Source organism: Balaenoptera musculus, chromosome 5 (assembly GCF_009873245.2).
Source record: "Balaenoptera musculus isolate JJ_BM4_2016_0621 chromosome 5, mBalMus1.pri.v3, whole genome shotgun sequence".
Classification (NCBI taxonomy): Eukaryota; Metazoa; Chordata; class Mammalia; order Artiodactyla; family Balaenopteridae; genus Balaenoptera; species Balaenoptera musculus.
The window spans coordinates 31,333,220-31,354,595 of NC_045789.1; the positions used below are offsets into that span (position 1 = coordinate 31,333,220).

At 35.3% G+C, this 21,376-nt stretch overlaps 1 protein-coding gene across 1 annotated transcript in view; it reads right to left on the reverse strand.

Annotated features, from left to right (window-relative positions):
- Positions 1 to 21,376, reverse strand: part of IQCM (IQ motif containing M) — a 371,389-nt gene that overhangs the window by 207,901 nt on the left and 142,112 nt on the right. Inside the window, exons 11-12 of the mRNA XM_036853473.1 lie at positions 15,982 to 16,180; positions 5,662 to 5,806 (exon numbers count right to left, since the gene is read on the reverse strand). Coding sequence (XP_036709368.1) covers positions 5,662 to 5,806; positions 15,982 to 16,180 — 344 coding nt within the window. The remainder of the gene's footprint in view (positions 1 to 5,661; positions 5,807 to 15,981; positions 16,181 to 21,376) is intronic.

Below are 21,376 nucleotides of genomic sequence, written 5' to 3' on the forward strand. Positions count from 1 at the left end.
GGAACTGAGTCTGCACATGCAAAAGCAGTTTTAAGTTTAAAACAAACTCGAGAAGGAGATACAGAAATTTCTCATAAATCCTTTACCCCCCCACTCAAGCATAATTCCCCCCCCATTATCAATTATTAATCAATGCACCAACTCCAGAGAGGTGAGTTTGTTACCAAGAATAAACCTACACTGACACATCATAATCACTAAAGCCAGTAGTTTACCTTGGTGTTGTACATTCTTTGGGTTTGGACAAATGTATAATAACATGTATCCATCACTGTACAAAATAGTTTCATGGTCCTAAAACTCCTCTGTGCTTGCTGATTCATCCTTCCCCCAACTCCATCCCACCCCAGGCAACCATCGATCTTTTTATTTTCTCCACAGTTTTGCCTTTTCCAAAATGTCAGATAGTTGGAATCATACAGAATGTAGCCTTTTCAGATTGGCTTCTTTCAGTTAGTAATATGCACTTAAGGTTCCTCCATTTCTTTTCATGGCTTAACAGCTCATTTCTTATTATAACGAAATGATATTCACTGTCTGGGTGCACCAGTTTATTTATCCATTCACCTACTAATGGAGGGAAAAGCTTGGAAGGTTGCTTCCAAGCTTTGGCAATTATGAAAATGCTGCTATAGATATCCATGTGTAGGGTTTGTGTGGACATAAATCCCCTGTGGCTAACCACCAAGGAGAATGATTGCTGGATTGTATGGTAGGAGTACGTTTAATTTTATAAAAAACCACCAAACTGTCTTTCAAAATGGCTGTATCATTTTGCTTTCCCACCAACAACGAATAGCAGTGCCTGCTGCTCCACATCCTTGCCAGTGTTTGGTGCTGTCAGTGTTCTGGATTTTGGCCATTTTAATAGGTGTGTAGTGGTATCTCTTTGTTGTTTTAATTTGCACTTCCCTGATGACAAATGCTGTGGAACATCATTCCATATGCTTATTTGTTATCTGTACTGAGGTCTCTGTTGAGATCTTTGGCCCATATTTTAATCAAGTTGTTTGCTTTCTTATTGCTGACTTTTAAGAGTTCCTTGTATATTTCAGATAACAGTTCTTTATTAGATATGTCTTTTGCAAATATTTTCTTTCAGTATGTGGCTTGTCTTCCCATTCTCTTGATACTGTCTTTCACAGCGCAAAAGTTCTTCATTTTAATGTAGCCTAGTTTATCAATTATTTTTTTAATGAGCTATGTCTTTGGTGTTGTATCTAAAAAGTCACCATATCCAAGATCATCTAGGTTTTCTCCTATGTTACCTCCTAGGAGTTTTATAGTTTTGCATTTTACACTTAGGTCTATGATTCATTTTGAGTTAATTTTGTGAAGTGTGTAAAGTCTGTGTTTAGATTTATTTTTTTACACATGGATGCCCAGTTAGTCCAGCACCATTTGTTGAAAAGACTATCTTTGCCCTATTATATTGCCTTTGTTCTTTTGTCAAAGACCAGTTGACTATATTTATAGGGGTCTGTTTCTGGGCTCTCTATTCTGTTCCACTGATATATTTGTCTATTCTTTCACCAATACCACACTTGAACTTGTAGCCTTATCATAAATCTTGAAGTCAGATAGCATCAGTCCTCCAATTTTGTTCTTCTTCAATATTGTGTTGCCTATTCTAGTCTTTTGCCTCTCCATATAAACTTTAGAATCATTTTGGTGGTGTCCACAAAATAACTTGCTGAGATTTTGAATGTGACTGCATTAAATCTATAGATCAAGTTAGGAAGAACAGACATGTTTACAATATTGAGTCTACCTATCCGTTAACATGGAATATCTATCCATTTATTTAGTTCTTTGATTTTGTTCACTGGAGTCTTGTAGTTTTCCTCATAAAGATCTTATACATATTTTGTTATCTTTATACCTAAGTATTTCATTTTTGGAGGGTACTAATGTAAGTGGTAGTGTGTTTTTAATTTCAAAGTCTACTTGTTCATTGTTGGTATCTAGGAAAGCAATTAACTTTTGTATATTAACCTTGTATCCTGCAACCTTGATATAAATGGCTTGCTAGTTCCAGAAGGTTTTTTGTCAATTCTTTCAGATTTGCTACACAAATGATCATATGATCTGCAAACAAAGATAGTTTTCTTTCTTCCCAATCTGTATGCCTTTATTTCCTTTTCTTGCTTTATTGCATCAGCAAGAACTTCCAGTATGATGTTGAAAAGAAGTGGTGAGAGAGAGTGGGGGGAGAGGATATCCTTGCCATGTACCTGATCTTAGTAGGAAAACTCTGAGTTACTCACGTTAGGTATGATGTTAGCTGTAGTTTTTTTGTAGATAGTCTTTATCAAGTTGAGAAAGTTCCTCTCTATTTCCTGTTTACTGAGAGTTTTTATTATGAATGGGTGTTGGATTTTGCCCAACTATGTAGTGGATTCATCTATTTCTCCTTGCAGTTCTATCAGTTTTTGCCTCACATAGTTTGATGCTATGTTGTTAGGCAGATACACAATTACAATTGTTAATGTCTTCTTGGAGAATTGACCCCTTTACCATTATGTAATGCTCTTCTTCACCTTTGATAACTTTAATTTGCAGTCTGCTCTGTCTGAAATTAATATAGCTGCTCCTGCTTTATCTTGATTATTGTTAGCATGGTACATTTTTCTCCATCCATTTACTTTTAACCTATATATGTCTTTATATTTAAAGTGGGTTTCTTGTAGACAGCATACCATTGGGTTGTGTTTTTTGATCCACTCTGACAATGTCTGTCTTTTAATTGGTGGATTTAGATCATTTAACCTTCAAAGTGATTACTGACACATTTGGATTCATATCTACTATATCCGATAGGTTTTCTATTTGTTGCCCTTGTTCTTTGTTCTTATTTTTCTCTGCCTTTTGTAGTTTTAATTGAGGATTTTATATGTTTCTATTTTCTCTCATTTCAAAGCATATCTATTATACTTTTTTTTTTTTTTTTTTTTTTTAATGGTTGCCCTGGAGTTAACAAGATACATTTATAGCTAATCTAAATCCACTTTCAAATAACACTATCCTACTTCATGGGTAGTGCAAATACCTTACAATAACAAAATAATCCTAATTCCTCCCTCCCATCCCTTGTATAATTGCTGTCATTCACTTCACTTATACATACACGTACATATATTAGCATATATAATTATACCTAAGCTACATATGTATATTGTAATTGAGTATATTGTCAGTATTATTTTGAACATGTTATCTGTAAGATCACTTAGGAATAAGAAAAATAAATATTTTATTTTGCCTTCTTATTTCTTCTTCAGTGCTCTTCTTTACTTTTTGTAGTCTGAGTTTCTGACCTATATTATTTCCCCTCTCTCTAAGAAATTTCTTTTAACACTTTTTGCAAGGCAGATGTACTGGCAACAAATTCCCTCAATTTTTGTTTGTCTGAGAAAGTCCTTCATTTTTTTTAAGTATAATTTTTAAAGGTACAGAATTCTGGGTTGGTGTTTTATTTCTCTTAACACTTTAACTATTTCATGCCATTCTTCTTACTTGCATGGTTTTGGATAAGTCAAATGTAATTCTTTTTTTTTTTTTCTCTAGAGGCCAGATGTCTTCCCCATCTGGCTTCTTTCAGAATTTTTTTCTTTAGTTTAATTTTCTATAGTTTGAAGATGATATGCCTAGGTGTAGTTTTTTAGAATTTACTCCACTTGGTGTTCTCTGGGCTTCATGGATCTGTGGTTTGGTGTCTGACATTAATTTGGGGAAATTCTCAGTTATTCTTGTTATAAATATTTCTTCTGTTTCTTTCTTCTCCCTCTGGTATTCCCATATGTTACTCCTTTTGTAGTTGCCCCACAGTCCCTGGATACTTTGTTCTGTTTTTTATTTCAGTCTTTGTTCTCTTTGTTTTTCAGTGTTCAAGGATTCTATTGATATAATTTCTAGCTCAGAGAATCTTTCCTCAGCCACCTTTCCAAGAAGCCCATCAGAGGCATTCTTCATTTGTTACAGTATTTTTTATTTTTATCATTTCTTTGGGGTTCTTTCTTGGGATTTCCATCTCTCTGCCTACCTTCCCCATCTGTTCTTGCATGCTGTCTATTTTATGCATAATTAGCATATTTAATCATAGTTGTTTTAAATTCTCAGGCTGATAATTCCAACATCCCTGCCACGTCTGGTTCTGATGTTTGCTTTGTCTTTACAAATTGTGTTTTTTGTGTCTTTGTATACCTTGTAGTACACATGTAGCTAGTCATGACATATTGGGTAAAAGAAACTGCTGTAAAAAGGTCTTTAGTAATGTGGTGATAAGGTTCTGGGGGAGAGGAAGTGTTCTAATGATTAGGTCTCAGTGTCTTATGGAGCCTATGTCTCTGGACTGTGAACTTCATGAATGTTTCCCAGTTTTTTTCTTCCCCGTTAGGTGGGACAGGATGGTCAGAGTGGACTGGAGTTGGGTATTTCCCTTCCACAGGTTTAATTAGGCTCTGATAATACCCAGCAGGTTAGGCTCTGGTTAATTAGTTTCCCCTGAAGGCAGGCCTTGTTAAGAAGAATGGAGTGCTCTGGCATATTTCAAAATGGTTCGCTTTCTCATATTTACTGTGGGAATCTGATTGAGCTCCTGGAGGTAAATATCACAGTATTGTGGAGGCCCCTTTATGACTGGATCCTCTGGAATTTTTAACTCTCAGAATTGTGCTCCAGCCATTTGTCAATTACAGTTCATTTTTCTTACCCCAGCACTGGTTCCCACATCGGATTCTGCTCATGAGTCTCTGCTCTGGTAAGCTGTGACTTGGTATGCCTATCTCTCCAATCTTAGGGGCAGCAGTTTGCCCTGTGTCTCCCCTCTTTTACGAATCCAAGAAGAGTTGTTGATTTTTTAAGCTGTTCAGCTTTTTTACTTGTTGTTAAGATAGAGTGTTGACTTCCAAGCTCCTTACATACAGAAGCAGAAACCAGAAGTCCTCATTTATTTATTTTTTAATCAAGAAACAGACTGTAATATCCATCTTAATCAAGCAATAATAAATTCATTAAATATAATAAAAATCAGGATCTCTGAAAGTTAAGATAGAAATTGGAAAACCTGTTCTTCACGTAGAATTTCAACACTAATAAGCAACATGTAATGGATATTTGTTGTTTAGTCTGCTCAGTGTCCTTTAACTGTTCTTCTGTTATAAATATATAGTTTTCCTTTGGGAAGCTACTCCCTCCCCCCCAATGAATATAGTTTCTATGCAACTCCCAAGCAAATTTCTTTGCCCTACCAAGGCAAAGTGTTGGACACATAACTCAAGCTAAACCAACCTAGAATTTGAATTTAAAGCTCAAGAATAAAAAGTCACAAAGTGATAGCATCTTTTCTATCCCCCAGAGGCAAACAGAGATTGCCCCTTATTTTTTGCTCCTTAGATCTCTGGAGCAGCTCTGGTTCATGTTCTTTCTGAAATCTGATTCTTTAGCTATCTTTCCTTTAAATTTCCTTTTTGTTTAGCCAGAATGAGATCCTAATAAATTAGTCCACATATACATCACCTTAAAAAGTAAATAGCTTGCAGCAATAAAAATATCACCTACTTGTGTTGTCTATGGGTAATTATATGTAAATTATATGTAAATTATTAATGGTTAAAATAATTCCAAACCTAAAATCAAATCAGAAATGACAGCATCACCTACATTTTTTTCTGTCCATCCATTCCTCTAGCTCTGTAAGGTTTATAATTTGTCTCGTCCTCCAAAGACCAAGTCGATATTTAACACGATGGATTAGTCTGCAATACATGTTTATAACTGTTCTCAAATCTGGTCCATGATACAAAGCCTATAAAACAGCAATATAGACATTTGAACTCTTTATATATTTCTGCTATTTATATTTAATCTGATTTTGCCTTATTCATTTCATCTGTCTCACCCAGTTTCTCAGATTATGATGTATTTTATTTATGTTTTTAAATAAGATTGGTTAAATACATGCATTATAGAGTGGGTTAATCTCCCTAAAGTTCAGAGAACATCATTTTGAGTTGCTCTGTTATCACATACTCATACTTCCCGTATAAAAGAGGTTTTGGTGATGGGTGATAGAAGCTTCCTAGGTTGGTGTACAGATTTTTATAATATGTAGCCCACTTAGCCAGAAAAAAAAATAAAAGTTTTATTAAGGCATTACTCTGTAATGGATGATTCTTACCTAAGCTATCCACTCTGGGTGCTCAAATCCTTGTATTTTCTTTCTTTTGAAAATTATATATTTATGTATTGTACCTATTTTTCACTGGATATTTTCAGATTTTACTTGTTGATTTCTAAAAACAACTCAATATTAAAGAAAGTAATCCTTTTCAGCATATGTGCAAATGTTGTTCTGTCAGTTTACCTTTAATCTGTGACTATATTTTTCTGTATGTTCATTTTATACATTCTACTATAATAAATTTTTTTAAATTAAAGTATAAAAATTCATCTATTTCAGGGTTTTTTTCTTATTGGTTTTGTAAAAAGCCAGTTCCATTTTATTTACCAATTCAAATATTTTTACATTTCACATTTTCTAGCTCATTAATTTCTCTACTTATCTTTATTAATTCCTTTTTTTAAAGGTTTATTTTCTCCTTCTTGGCTTCTTGAATTAAAGACTTAATTAACCTATTTTCATTAATTTTTTACAAATGTACTGAAGTTCATGAAATTTCTTCTGAGTCCACTTTCCTTTGATGTGCTTTGCATACCATCATACAAGTAAAAACACTAAAGCATAAAATATTTAAATAACTTTGCCATGGTCCTATAGTTAGTAAATTGCAGAATTGGTTCTGAATTCAAAATAGGGACACTTCAGAGTCCACACTTAATTATATAAGTATTCCTCTTAATTTACTTGAATTTCCTATTTTTCACCCATTCTGTAAATTTTTGTTTTGGTTTCTTTCCTAGTATATTTATTATTACACTTATGATTGTTCTTGCTCTTATTTATTTTCTGTTTTGTGTGATTCTTGGAAGGTTGTTTTTATTATTTTATTTTTCTTCACCTTTTTTAAATACTATGTTTAAGCCTATATTTTTTAATTTATCAAAACTATCAATGAAATAATATTTCTTGATTTACCTAAATAAAAAATCTCACTACTTTCCTTTTCTCCTTCCATCTGAATTCCATCAGAATCAGGCAGATTCTGAATGTTTGCTAAGGTCTTTCAACACTTGATAACATTTTCCAGTGTGTATTTTTAATCTGCCTTTTGTTCAATAGGCTCTTGTCATTTTGTTGTTGTTGTTTTGTTTTGTTTTAAATAATGCATTGGTCACACTTTTTTTTTATGGTTTCTATTTTTTTTTAACATCTTTATTGGAGTATAATTGCTTTACAATGGTGTGTTAGTTTCTGCTGTATAACAAAGTGAATCAGTTATACATATACATATATCCCCATATCTCTTCCCTCTTGCGTCTCCCTCCCTCCCACCCTCCCTATCCCACCCCTCTAGGTGGTCACACAGTACCGAGCTGATCTCCCTGTGCTATGTGGCTGCTTCCCACTAGCTATATATTTTACATTTGGTAGTGAGGTGGATGGACCTAGAGTCTGTCATACAGAGTGAAGTAAGTCACACTTTTGGAGCACTCTCCATCATGTGAATCTTAGCAGAAGGCATAACTCACTTCCTACAATTTGAAGCCACAAATCAGTTGCTCATGATCCAAGCCTCCTCTGTTGCTGGGATGCAGACATGTGACAAAGCTTCCTCCATTATCTGCACCAGACTCAGGTTTTGACTCAAAACTAATAATGCTTTTAAAAGTGAAACAAACAGTGAGAAATCTATTTGTGTGGTAAAGTAACCCTGGCAGCAATATCCATTTTCCAAGGGTAGTATTGGTGGAAGCAGAACAGGATTCAGCATTTGCAACAGACTCTGTGCAGGATTTGACTGGAGTCTAAGGAGTTATCTAGGCTAGCCTTCATCATGTTCCTGAGCTTAATTCTTCAGACCTCTGCTCAATATTCTACTCAATACCTTTCTGTTTAAATCTGCCAGTAGGTTTCTTTTGCTAATCATTAAGAATCAAGCATTGTTTTAATTGTATTCTTAGAACATGAGGCAAAAGGTCCCTGCTTGGAGTGCTGCTTAGTTGAATGATGACATTTGCTAAGAGAGCAGGGGCATTTGGTCAGTCACCAAACCCAATATGAGTGTTTTTCCTCCGAATTTAATAAATCCTCTTTTGTGGACACAACCTGTCTTGTGAAGAAACCCTTCTCAGATATGAGGCATTCAGAAGGCTACCTAGGAGGTTTTCATGGTTAAGAAGTTGGGTCAGAGAAAATGGCAATTGTCCATCTGTGTGGTTCTTATTATAGCAAGCCTCTCTGCCAGCCTTCTGTACAGAAATATGCCTCAGTTATGATGCTATGTCATCTCAGTATGTGAATCTTTCACCATATTTCTAAACGTTTCTCAAGACAGAATTAATCAGAAAAATGTACAAATTGATATTTACAACAGCAATATTGAAATAAAAGACAATGCAAATTACTGATTATAATTTTCCAATCCATGTTGATTTAAAGTGTAAATGTATCATGCTTATCGTACATCAGGATTTAAAATTTTTTTTCCAAATATATGTCAGCTTTTTATTTGATATGGTCATGTCTTTTTTTAAAGTAATGGATTGATTGCTTGTTGGGAGAATTCCATTACCATATGATACTTAGTGGGACTTAATTTCTTTGATTACTAGCAAGAGTAGCTTCTTTCATGTTTACTAGCCATTTATGTTTCTCCTACTGTGAAGTACTAGTTCTTCTACCTATTTTTGCCTAGGCCTTCATTCCTAGCAGCATTGGAAATCACTGATCTAACCCTCTTTATTATACTGTGTCTGAACTTCCTTGATCTAGCATATTCTGGTTTTCTTCATACCTCTCTAGCTATGGAATTCATTTGTGGAATCCTCATCTCTGCCTTCCCCCTTGAGCATTGGTATTTCTCACTCTTGCCTTTACATGCCTCTCTCCTTACTTTACATATGCTCTCTGGACAATGACATCAATTCCAATGGCTCTAGACAGTATCACTAATAATGATTCTCAAATCTATGGATGAGGGCAGAGTACAGAGGGCATCCTTGGTCAGGGAGCTGAATCAAAATGTGTAGAAAAGATTTCCCAGATTTCACATCCTCTGATCCCATTCACCATCATGTTGAAAATAATTTATTCAGAAACATGTGCCAGGAAAGTTCTAGACCTTGTGGAGTAGTGAACAGAAAAGACAAAATTCCTGTCTCACAATGAGTTACATTCTGATGGAAGGAACAATAATCCAATAAACAAATATGTATGTATAGGTGGCAGTCCGTGGTATGAAGAACAATAGTGTTTTAAATGGAATAGGGAGTGACCAGAGTGTTATTTTTTATAGGGTAGTATGGGGCAGGCTTTTTGATAATGTAACAATGAACAGAAAGACGAATGAAATAAGAGAGCCATGCAGTCACTTGGGGAAAGAGCTTTCTCAGAGATAAAATGAGAATCATTGCTAAATTGATCCACTTTTATGGGTGGGATGGTTTTATATTCTTCTTCAGGTGTGTTAAGGTGGAAAAAGTTTAAGAACTACTGACGAACCTCAAATGTTTCCCTATGGCCCAATCTTCCTTCTGAGCTTAGACTCATATACCCAACTGCTTCCCAGACATCTCAAGGATGTTCCACAGGCACTTCAAACTCAATGTTGAAAACTGGACTCTGTCTCCTTTCCTTTCCTTCCACCTCTCCTACTCACTCCTCCGAAGTTCTATATTTCACAATCATCCATCAGGTTGCCCAAGACAAAAACCTAGGATCCATTCCTGACTCCTCCAGTTCCCTTATCTCCAAATCTAATCAAACCCAATGTCCTACCTACTGTGCATTTCTCCAACTTTACCCCAAGCCACCACCATCATGCACTGGATTACTGAAAAAGAATACTAGTTGTTCTTTCTCTAATTCTGCCACCTTCTTTCCCCAATTCATTGTCCAGAGTCAGTAATTTTTCTAAAATAAAAAATCTCTTCATGTCACTGACCTGCTTTAAAGTCATCCATTCCCATACACTAAGTATAAAGTATAAAGTCCTTAGCATGGTTTTTAAGAACATTGTTAATCTGCTCCTACCTTCATCTTCCTCTACTGCCACTGTCCTCCCAAACAGCCCCCTAATGTTCTGTATCACCTAAGGCTGTTGAGATTCCCTGGGCCTACAACTCTCTCAACCTCCCCATCTACATGACAAAACACAACTACCCTTCATCCCCCAGATCTCAATTTGTTGACACTACCCCCACACCAGACACAGTCCTTTGGGTTCAGTGGTCTTTCTCTAATAATACCTAAGACTTGGTTACCTCCATTTCTGTCTGGACTATCTGCTCTATGCACCAGGCAAGATATCAGATCTAGTAAATAGTAACTATGATCACATTTTTTAAAAAGTGTTCTGGAATACATTAATATAGTTCTCCCAGTACCTGAGAGTTAACACATTTATGTAATAAAACTATTCTGTACAAGGTCACCAGTGCCACAGGTCCATGAATGGGCTTCAGAATTTTCTTATTATTTCTTATTGGGGTTTTTTTTAGATAATGAGAGGAAATCCATACTTTATCAAATTTTCAAAGGATTCTGTAACCCCCAAAAGAATAAAGACCACTGATCTATGCATGGGATATTAAAATTCAGATTTCCAGGATTTCTCCAATTTTATTTATTCAACAAGTGTTTATTCAAAACCAATTTTGAACGCTTTTTTATTGCAACCACCAGCCATTCAAATGTTTTAGAATTTCAGTATTTTTGACAAACAGCATCTGAACATATCAACTTAAGACTAAAATTTTTAAATGTAAATTATAAATATTCAGAGAAAAATCTTTAAGTTAAAATCTTAGAGGCATTACACTGAGGAAAATACTGTTTTTGTGTCTTTAGGATTTTTTTCTGGATCATATTAACTTATACCAAAACACATGCAAACAAACAACATAGAAATTTTAAAAGGAAAAGGATATTGTGGAAATAAATAATGCTGCTAGTTAAAGGCAGCAATCTCTGTGGTCTCCTTATGACTGATATAATTCAATGCTGCTTCATTATTTCTAAATAAACCCAAACTAGAGCATTTCACAGGAAATGGTGGAAACTATACAGTCTCCTGAGGTACTTTAGAGCAACATTCTAGCAGATACTGTCTACAGCCACAAGCTCTGAAGTGCCAGCCAAACAATATGACTATGGAAGTTTCCCAGTGGAGGGATTCCCACAGTGCTGACAATTATCCAGTGATTTGCTGTGCAGCCTTTAGACCAGAAAGTCTATCAGGAATTCCCCCAACAGCAACCCTGCACAAGTCTCAGTCCTGGAACTGGACTATGCATACATTACAGCCCTGCCACATGACCATTTCAACAGTAAGCAGAACAACATTAACCGTATCAACAGAGCAGCCACGCAACATACACACCAATGGTGGAATAAAAAAGAAAATCAATGATCATAACAAATTTCATAACCAAATCAAAGTCAACAATCTAGTTTATATTTGCTCAGACCCTTGAAAAAGGCTTCCCATTCTTTTTATCTCAATTCTACCTCCGCATAGAAATTCAACATTTTCCTTGCCGAGCTCTCCTTTTCACTATCATCTTGGGCTCACTCTTGTTCTCTACATTTTCTAGACTAATTTTGTCCCAGAGGTTATGGATGATGCTACAGTTCTCTCCAACATCAGGAAATGCTAAAATTAAGTTAAATTATAATATAAATATATTATCATATACATAATATCATGTGTATGATATATTTATTTATATATGTTTATATATATGTATATATATGAATCATTAGAGCGCCCTGATAAACTTCTACAACTATATTTTGTTGAATTAATTCATCCATTCTAAGACATTTGTTGAATAGCTACCATATGCCAAGCACTATTCTAAGCCTTTGGACACGGTAGCAAACAAGACAGAAAACAATATAAACATATACAAACAAGAAAATAAACAAGAAAAACAGCAGATAATAAGTGAATATAGTTAAAATGAGAGAGAATGCATGTATCAAAACAGTATGTGGTGCTATATAATATAAAAGTAAAGAGTATGTACTCCTAAACAGGTCACAGAAATTGTAGTGCCCATGACAGAGGTGTAAACAAAAGGTCAAAATGTAGAGGACTGGGCACAATAACGACCAAAAATAGAGAGATCAGCTCTGCTTGATGGACCACAGAAGGTGTCTAGGTGTGAACACTTAAGGAAGATCTTAAAGAATGAGTTGGAGTTTATCAGAAAATTAGGAAGAGTATTCCACTCTGAGAGAACAGTTTAAAAACATAAGATAATAGGAAACAATCAGGGAATTAAAGGATTTGGGCTTTGCTAGAGCAGAGGGTATTAGTGAAGAAGTGTCCTGTGATGAGGCTGGACAGTGGGAAACGGCCAGACCAGGGAGGCCATGTGTACTATGTTAGAGAGTCCGTATTTCATCTAATAAGAAACATGGGGCTATCAAAAGACTATAAAGAAATGGAATAAGGTCATCAGAGTGGAATTTCCTCAATTGCATGTGACAGATTAGATGGGAGTAGGTCTATAGGCAGGGAGGCCAATTAGGAGACAACTGCAGTTCTCCATGTGAGGAGTGATGAATAGGAGCTCTGGTAAGAGCCCAGAGAGGAAAAGTAGCACAAGAAATGTTAAGGAAGTGGTGATCAACTGAATATGGGGGTGAGAAAGTTGAAGCAGACTAAGAAAACTCCAGGTGTACAGCTTGGAAAACGGGTGGTGGGACAGTTCACCAAAATAGGTAGTACAGGAAAGGAAGAGCTTTGTGGAGTAAGAAAATAAGTTCATTGAAGGCTCCTTGGAGTTTGATTTAGTTTATGGACCTTGCAAATGGGCAATTAAATGCCTAAATCTAGAGCTAGAGAGATAGGTCTGGGATAGGGCCTTAGATTAGATTAGGGAGCAATCAGCTATAAAGTAGTTTAAGTTGATGGTATAATATGTAGAATGAGCATGGGCTTTGGGGTCAGACAAGGGTTTGAATTCTAGCTCTGTCACTTAGGGCAACTCTGGCCAAATGACTTAATTTCTCTGAGCATCAGTTTCTTCACATATAAAATGTGAAGCAGCGATTTCACAGAATTACTGAAAGATTAACTATATGGAATGCTTACTTATTGTCAGAGTTTTACACGCATTATCACATTTAATCATCAGAACTACAAATGTATGTTATATGTACATATTAATGCATGTATAAATATACACACGTTGATAGGCAATGGACTACCTTCTAACAGCAAGCCTGTATTCTCAGAGAAATTCATTCAGGGTGCCCAATGAGAGGCCATTTGGGGGGCTCCTCCCAGAAAATCCAGGAATTCAAGTGGGCACTCCTGATCTATTCTTCTATTTCTAGTTGGTTTTCCAAATTCCTTTATAAGTAGCACAACTTTAGTCCTCAAGGTGAAACATTTTTGGATTCTCTCAAAGTTTTGCCAAAATCCATCCACTCAGGTTCTTCTGCATTTGCCCAGCCAAAATAGGTCCTTATGCTTTATTCTGAATGTCAGAATTGCTGTTTATAAAAGTTGCTCAGGTGGGTGTGTGGATGTTTATGTAGTTTCTTTTTAAGGTGAAGGTTTATGCACTGACAGAGTACTCAGGAGTGAGGGAAGTGGAAAGTTGTTTTAAACAGAGAATAAGCAGATAGCATAGGAGAAACAAAATCAATGCAAATAGGTGGTCCCAGCCTTAGAGTAAAAGTAATCCCAGAACTGTTGGGTTAAGGATAAGCTAGGCATTTGTTCACAGTCTCCAGCTTGATACAATCTGAAACTGTCACAAGAGTAGATTATTCATAACATTTTCTTAAACCAAAGAATATAGACAGAACTTTATTTAGAAAAATCATAGGTATATTGACAAGGTGACTATTCAAAAGTCTGCTTAATTGAATCTAAATGTCCATTGATGGATGAATGGATAAAGAAGATGTGGTACACCAGTCAGAATGGCCATCATCAAAACATCTACAAACAATAAAGGCTGGAGAGGGTGTGGTGAAAACGGAACCCTCTTGCACTGTTGGTGGAAATGTAAATTGATACAGCCACTATGGAGAACAGTATGGAGGTTTCTTAAAAAACTAAAAATAGAACTACCATATAACCCAGCAATCCCACTACTGGGTATATACCCTGAGAAAACCATAATTCAAAAAGAGTCATGTACCACAATGTTCATTGCAGCACTATTTACAATAGCCAGGACATGGAAGCAACCTAAGTGTCCATCGACAGATGAATGGATAAAAAAGATGTGGCACATATATACAATGGAATATTACTCAGCCATAAAAAGAAACAAAATTGAGTTATTTGTAGTGAGGTGGATGGGTCTAGAGCCTGTCATACAGAGTGAAGTAAGGCAGAAAGAGAAAAACAAATACTGTATGCTAACACATATATATGGAATCTAAAAAAAAAATGGTTCTGATGAACCTAGGGTCAGGACAGGAATAAAGACGCAGACGTAGAGAATGGACTTGAGGACACGGGGGAGGGGAGAAGGGGAAGTTGGGACGAAGTGAGAGAGTGGCATTGACATATACACACTACCAAATGTAAAACAGATAGCTAGTGGGAAGCAGCTGCATAGCACAGGGAGATCAGCTTGGTGCTTTGTGACCACCTAGAGGGGTGGGATAGGGAGAGTGGGAGGGAGGCTCAAGAGGGAGGGAATATGGGGATACATATATACACATAGCTGATTCACTGTTATACAGCAGAAACTAACACAACATTGTAAAGCAATTATAATCCAATAAAGATATAAATAAATAAATAAATAAATATGCAGGAGAATGCTTAAAAAATTTGTGGTATATATATATATAAAGTATATACATAAATGTATTTTTATATATAAATATATATTTATATTTTAAATATATTTAGAAAATATATATAAATGTATATATTTATACATTTATACATAGCTAAAAATGTGTATATTTATATCCTTATACTCAGCCAAAAAAAAGAATAAAATCTTGCCATTTGTGACAACCTAGAGGATATTTGTATGGACCTAGAGGGCATTATGCTAAGTGAAATAAGTCAGACAGAGAAAGACAAATACTGCATGATTTCACGTATATATGGAATATAAAAAGGAAAACAAATGAACAAACATAACAAAACAGAAACAGAGTCATAGACACAAACAGGTTTTTGCCAGAGGAGAGGGGGTCGGAGGGAGGAGAGAAACAGGTAAAAGAGATTAAGAGGTATAAATTTCCAATTCTAAAATATATGAATCACGGGTATGAAATGTACAGTATGGGGAATTTACTCAGTAATTACATAATATCTTTGTATGGTGACAAATGATAACTAGACTTGTTGTGGTGATCATTTTGAAATGTATCAACTCCTATGTTGTGAAATAGTAACTAACATAGTGTTGTAGGTCAATTACACCTCAAAAACAACAAACAAACAAACTCATAGAAAAAGAGACCAGATTTGTGGTTACCAGAGGAGAGGGGGAGGCAAAGGGGAAATTGGAGGAAGGCAGTCAACAGGTACAAACTTCCAGTTATAGGATAAATGAGTACTAGGGATGTCATGTACAGCAGGACGAATATAATGAACTCAGCTGTATGTTATATATGAGAGATGTTAAGAGAGTAAATCCTGAGAGTTCTCATCACAAGGAAATTTGTTTTCTATTTCTTAATTTTGTATCTATATGAGATGATGAGTGGTCATTAAACTTACTGTGGTAATCATTTTGTGATGTATGTAAGTCAAATCATTAGGCTGTATACTTTAAACTTGTACAGTGCTGTATATCAGTTATATCTCAATAAAACTGGAAGAATAAAAGACTTTTTAAACACATTATAATATTCAATATATGCTTTACCTTCATCATTATTCTTTGGAATCTTCTGCGTTCGAGCCACCCTCTGACAAGTGCCTGCATGACGATGACCATTCTAACTATGTTTTTGGTAATTGCGAATTTTTTCCTTCCCTGGAACACTTGGAAGATTTCTATGTGTGGTCCAATTCTTTTAACTTTATTGTCAAGTTTATCACTTTTACTTAGAATAGATTTTGGGCTAAAAATAAAATATAGAACTTTCTTATTATAGTTAATAAGAAAAATAAACTTCTAAAAAGTCTTAAATTCACTTTCATAATGAATATATTGAAATAGGAAATATATTGTAATTAGCGCATAAAATTCATAGGTATATCAACTGAACATTCCAATAGGGTTCTCCAAAGAAGGTTGAATATGCCAGAATTAATATAACATGTGTAAATTAACCTTCTGAAGAAAGGAAACCCAAAACAAAGTGAATCTGTCAAAGCTTATCCACAACTATTCGAAAGAGAAATATGGTATCTAAGGAACAAAATATTTTCCTATGACAGGGCACATTAGTAAAAATAACTTTCCTGTCCCAGAAGCTATTTTAAACTAAAGACCGCTTCAAAATTATTTGGCACTGATACTCTACTTACCAAACATCATCTGAAAAGTAATTTTATTTTCCAAATGCACTCAACTGAGAGGCAGGGTAGTGTATTGTTAGGGCCATGGACTACAGAATCGCAGAAGTGAGGGATCATACTGGAAAACATGACAAGCCCTGCAACACTGATATGGATGGTCCATCCTTGCAGTGATGATGACCCTGTGAGAAAACTACAGACTTTCTACTATGAACAGACTGTCTGTAACCTTGGCAATCTTCTGTCTGTTTTTTTCCTTTATATATCTGTTGCATTTTTTATAGGTAGTCTGTTTTTTCAAAGTCTTCCAAAGTTCAAAGTGTAGTTTCCTTGCAAATTTTAGCATACAAACATCTTTTTTGTTGTTGTTGTTGTTGTTGTTGGATTTTTTATTTTTATTTTTTATTTTTTTAACAAAAGACCCCAAATAGCCAAAGCAATCTTGAGAAAGAAAAATGGAGCTGGAGGAATCAGTCTCCTGGACTTCAGACTATACTACAAAGCTACAGTAATCAAGACAGTATGGTCCTGGCACAAAAAGTAGCCACTACTGATCAGTGACATTTGCTCAAGCACAGAAAATTGTCCTCCATATTTACTTTTGACCTATAGTTAAAGATACAGAACCGAGGCTGTTATTTCTTTGTGTTTGTGTATATAAATAAAAAATGTCCTTTTTGTCTTTGCAAAAGAAAGGAAGTTAGCCTTGTATGATGTTCTTGTAACTGTAGCTCTTTTGTATCTTTGGTTGGTTCTTTCTCTTATTCTCTCTCTTGAGAAAACTTTTGTAGATTAACGAGTCAAAAATATAACATGTGCTGTAGAGAAATATTCAAATTGACAAAGCTACCAGAAAAGGCAAAGTCTTCTTTTTGTTTGTTTAAATTAAGATTGATTTTGAATAGCTTAGAAAAGAGGGAGCTCTGCCTTCTAAGAGTATTTTTGCTCCTTTAATATAACAATTTTTATGAACAGGCCTCCATGTATGCGATAAACTGGGAATGAGGATGAAATAGAAATGGTCACTTCTGGCTTGGCCAGAGTTTCAAGACCTACTGTGAAATCTAAAGGACCCTGAGTTGATGACTTTTTCTCCTTTTTCTCAGAAGAAATAAGTCTTCTAGAAATACCTAGATAAGCCAAATTTATAGTCAAAGTTTCATGTTCTAACAATAAGGTGTAAAAAAATCTTAAAGGGATATGTGTGACTGACTGTAAAGTGACGTGTAATGCGTATTGTTAAAGTACCAGCAGTGGTCACCGCATCTCTGCTGGTCTCCTAAGTTGCCTTGAATGGCACAGAGTTCTTAGTCATGTACTGAAAAGTATATGTAGTGTGGGAGGGGGTCGGGGGATGGGAGAAGGAGAATTGAAATTAGTTATTTTTGGTTAAAAGCTATAGTTGATATGAGTGATTAGAATTACATTAATTAAAAGGATTATACGGAAACACAAACATGTTTACAAAATGATGGATACGTTTTATCTGTTTTTTTATCAATTGAAGAAGAAAAGAATTTTATCTTAGGCCCTAGCCATATGGACTTTCGTCAATAGCACATCTCTAAACAATTGGAATGTTAAAAATAAAAGAAAGGGAAATTTAAAGTTGAAGAATAATTTATTGAAGGCTTGATGGAAAGTGAATTATATTTACAAATAATAGGTTTGAAAAGAAGCTATGAAATATACAAAATTTTGACAAAGTTAGGTCACTTTTGATAAGCAAGCTTAATCTTAAAATAGAGAAATGCCTGTGAATGAATTCTCAACTATGAAATGTTGTATAGGTGGTATACAGAAAGAAAGTAAAATTAGAATTTGATTTTCTTTCTGTTACACTGAGAAACTGATTTTTGAATAACAGTCTGCTCCTAATATGACAGAGGAAAAATAGTTCACTACCTTCATTATAGTTTCCCTAGGAAACAAAAGTTCCTGTATCACAAAAATATTTCTCCTATTAGGCTTATAAATCTTTTTTTCTTCTTCCTTGTGATCTACTTCTTACAAAATCTGGTATTCCTAATATTTAATGTTACTTGTAGCTATGTTACTTTTTTTTACTCTAAAGGCACCTATAACTTTTACTGATACTGCGCCTCCTGTGAAAATTCTTTCCAATTCAAATTCAAGCCCCAAATTTAAAAACAAACTGTTGTGATGTCTTTTTAACCTATCTTTTGGGTGTCCCAGATGGCTGAAAGACCATACCAAAGATTTTTTTCCTTCACTATATAAGAGGAGGAATGCTAGAAATAGCAAGGTATGTGTGGCATAGTTGTTACATAAATGAGTCAAAAATGGCCCTTGTATATTGGCCCCTATGTTGTTTACTTCTTACGTTAGGCAAGGATTAGCTCAAAAGCCTGCTGGCTCCAAACTCAAAATTCTTAAACATCCAATTGTTTTAAATATGGCCCAAACAAGCATATTTTTCAGCCATTAAGAGCGTGCCTGTTTTGCATGTCCCATGAAACTATAACCAACATCTACTAGCCATAGATAAGACAAACCTTGAGGCCATAAAAGACCACAAGCCACTGCTGCCCACTGGAGCTCTCTGACCCAGAGACACCCTCATCTTGCTGTGAGTGATATCATGTAGACACGTAAGCCCCCCTCTGACTCTCCCACTCCCACAGGAGTTCCCTTACCCTCTTCCCCTTCTGGGTGATGGCTCTATGTCATGATCTCTAGAAGGTCTTCTGCTGTGAGGGACTTCCCCTCTCATGCAAAGCTGTCCATATGATGCCCAGATAAAGCTTGTTATGTGCCATTGCCACTTCATGCCCATGCCTTTTCCTTGATTATCCCCATGATCTTTGAACTCAGTACAATGATCCATAGTTTTACTTAATTCAGCACTACTATTGAATATATTGAAATAGTCAATACATTGAAAGCTGTCCTATTTATCCAAGTCCAAACCATGAAAAGAAATCAAACAAAAGTCTCCTCCTTAAGTTAAATATATAACAACTAAAATATTATTAATATAAATGTATTAGGAGCTCACTGTGATAAACTGATTGCACTGATGGCCAATTAATGCTTCCTTATGTCCCTATCTTTGCAATGTGATTTTATAGCCCCACCCATCAAGAGGTAGAATCAAGTTACCTACCTGTGAATCTAGGCTATGATCAAGGTATCAGATCAAATAGTTTTCAGATAGAGAAGGAATCATTAAACAAGATTGCATGTGAGAAAAGATACAATAAGTTAATTAGTAAGTTAATCATATCTAAACATTAGACACTGAGCTTGGCAAACATTTGAACAGGGAATTTCCTTTCAACTGCTAATGCTTATATGATAATATATATTAAACACTACATCAGTTTTAGAGTTTGTTTCAGATATTGCTACTAATTAGTTTTGGCTGATATTGAAGTATTTTGTATGTTCCATTTATAAAAGCACTCTTTGCCCATCTGTTCATAGGTTGAAAGTAATTAAAGGACACTTATTTTGGCTGTTGTAAAAGCCAAATACTTTTTAAGCTGCAAATATGTGACAAAATCAGTTCAGGTTGCCAAGTTCGGAAATACATTAAAAGAGATTTGTGATGCCTCCCTACCCCCAATTCCTCTTCCAACTTTCATTATCGAGAAGTAAATATCATCGCTTTCCTGATTAGACTATCATGCCTGCTTTGTCCAAATGCTTTGTAATTTAGTTATAATTTACACAATTTACTCTGATTTGGACCCTCTGCTAGCAAGCTGTGTCAAGGGCTTTCGTTTCCTGTACTTGCAGCCTTGAAGTAGAAACACGTGATGCCCTCATGCTTTGAATGCTGGATCTGAAAGCAACTTGGCTAACAAGTGAAACAAGTTTGTGGCTTACTTTAATGTCCTATATGAGGTCTGTTCAGTTTAAAAACAATGCATTAAATTCAGCATGGGTGATAGAGATTTTTAAGAACAGGGATGTTACACATTTCCATGAAAAATCTTGTCTCAATATTATTTAGTACTCCATTTTCAAATCTTCCCAAGGGTTTAGTACTTCATGCTAGCAAAACCTATTCACTTAAAAAAAATCAAAACAGAATTCCTGGAACTTTTAAAAACAGGTGCAATCCTCCTGAAGTGGAAGATAGACACCAGTTTAGTTAAGGCAAAAATTTTAAATAGTTTAAATATGTGAATGAGATGTGTTTTCTTCTGTGCTTTCCACACTTTTTTTGTGTTCTGATCATTCCTCACAATGCTAGCCTGCCCTGAGCCAAAAAACCCAAGACCCCTCCTATTTTGGGTAGCTCCCAGTTCCATAGTAATCTCTTTCACTAGATCATATTAAAGGGTGAGGTTGATATTCTATTTAAAGCCTCTGAGGGTACTTGGCTTCAACAGTTTACAACCTCAAGTGCTCTAACTAGTACCTATCCAGAAATGCAAATGCTACAATGGGCTGGGAGGATTTCTTCTCCCTGCCCCCATACCTGATTTTCCTAGGAAGACCTTCTCCCAGCCCATCATGTCATATCTCTGGAAAGATGGGTTTTATTTTTGCTGCTGCTGCTGCTTGGTTTCAAGTTTCTAACAGTTCTTCCTCAAAACAAGATAGAGCTTTTTAAGTTCCAAATTCAGTTCAAAAAAATGCAATTATTCTTTCCTGCACATATCAGCTTTTTGGAGGAACTCTATTTGTTATGAATTAAACTAAAATTATCATTTCAGACAATACAAAAACAAAAGCAGAGAGGAAACACTGGTTTTGTTCAAATTTAATTGATTCTGACATTATGGGCAAGGTAAGCATGATGCACTTCCAGGGAATTCTCTCTG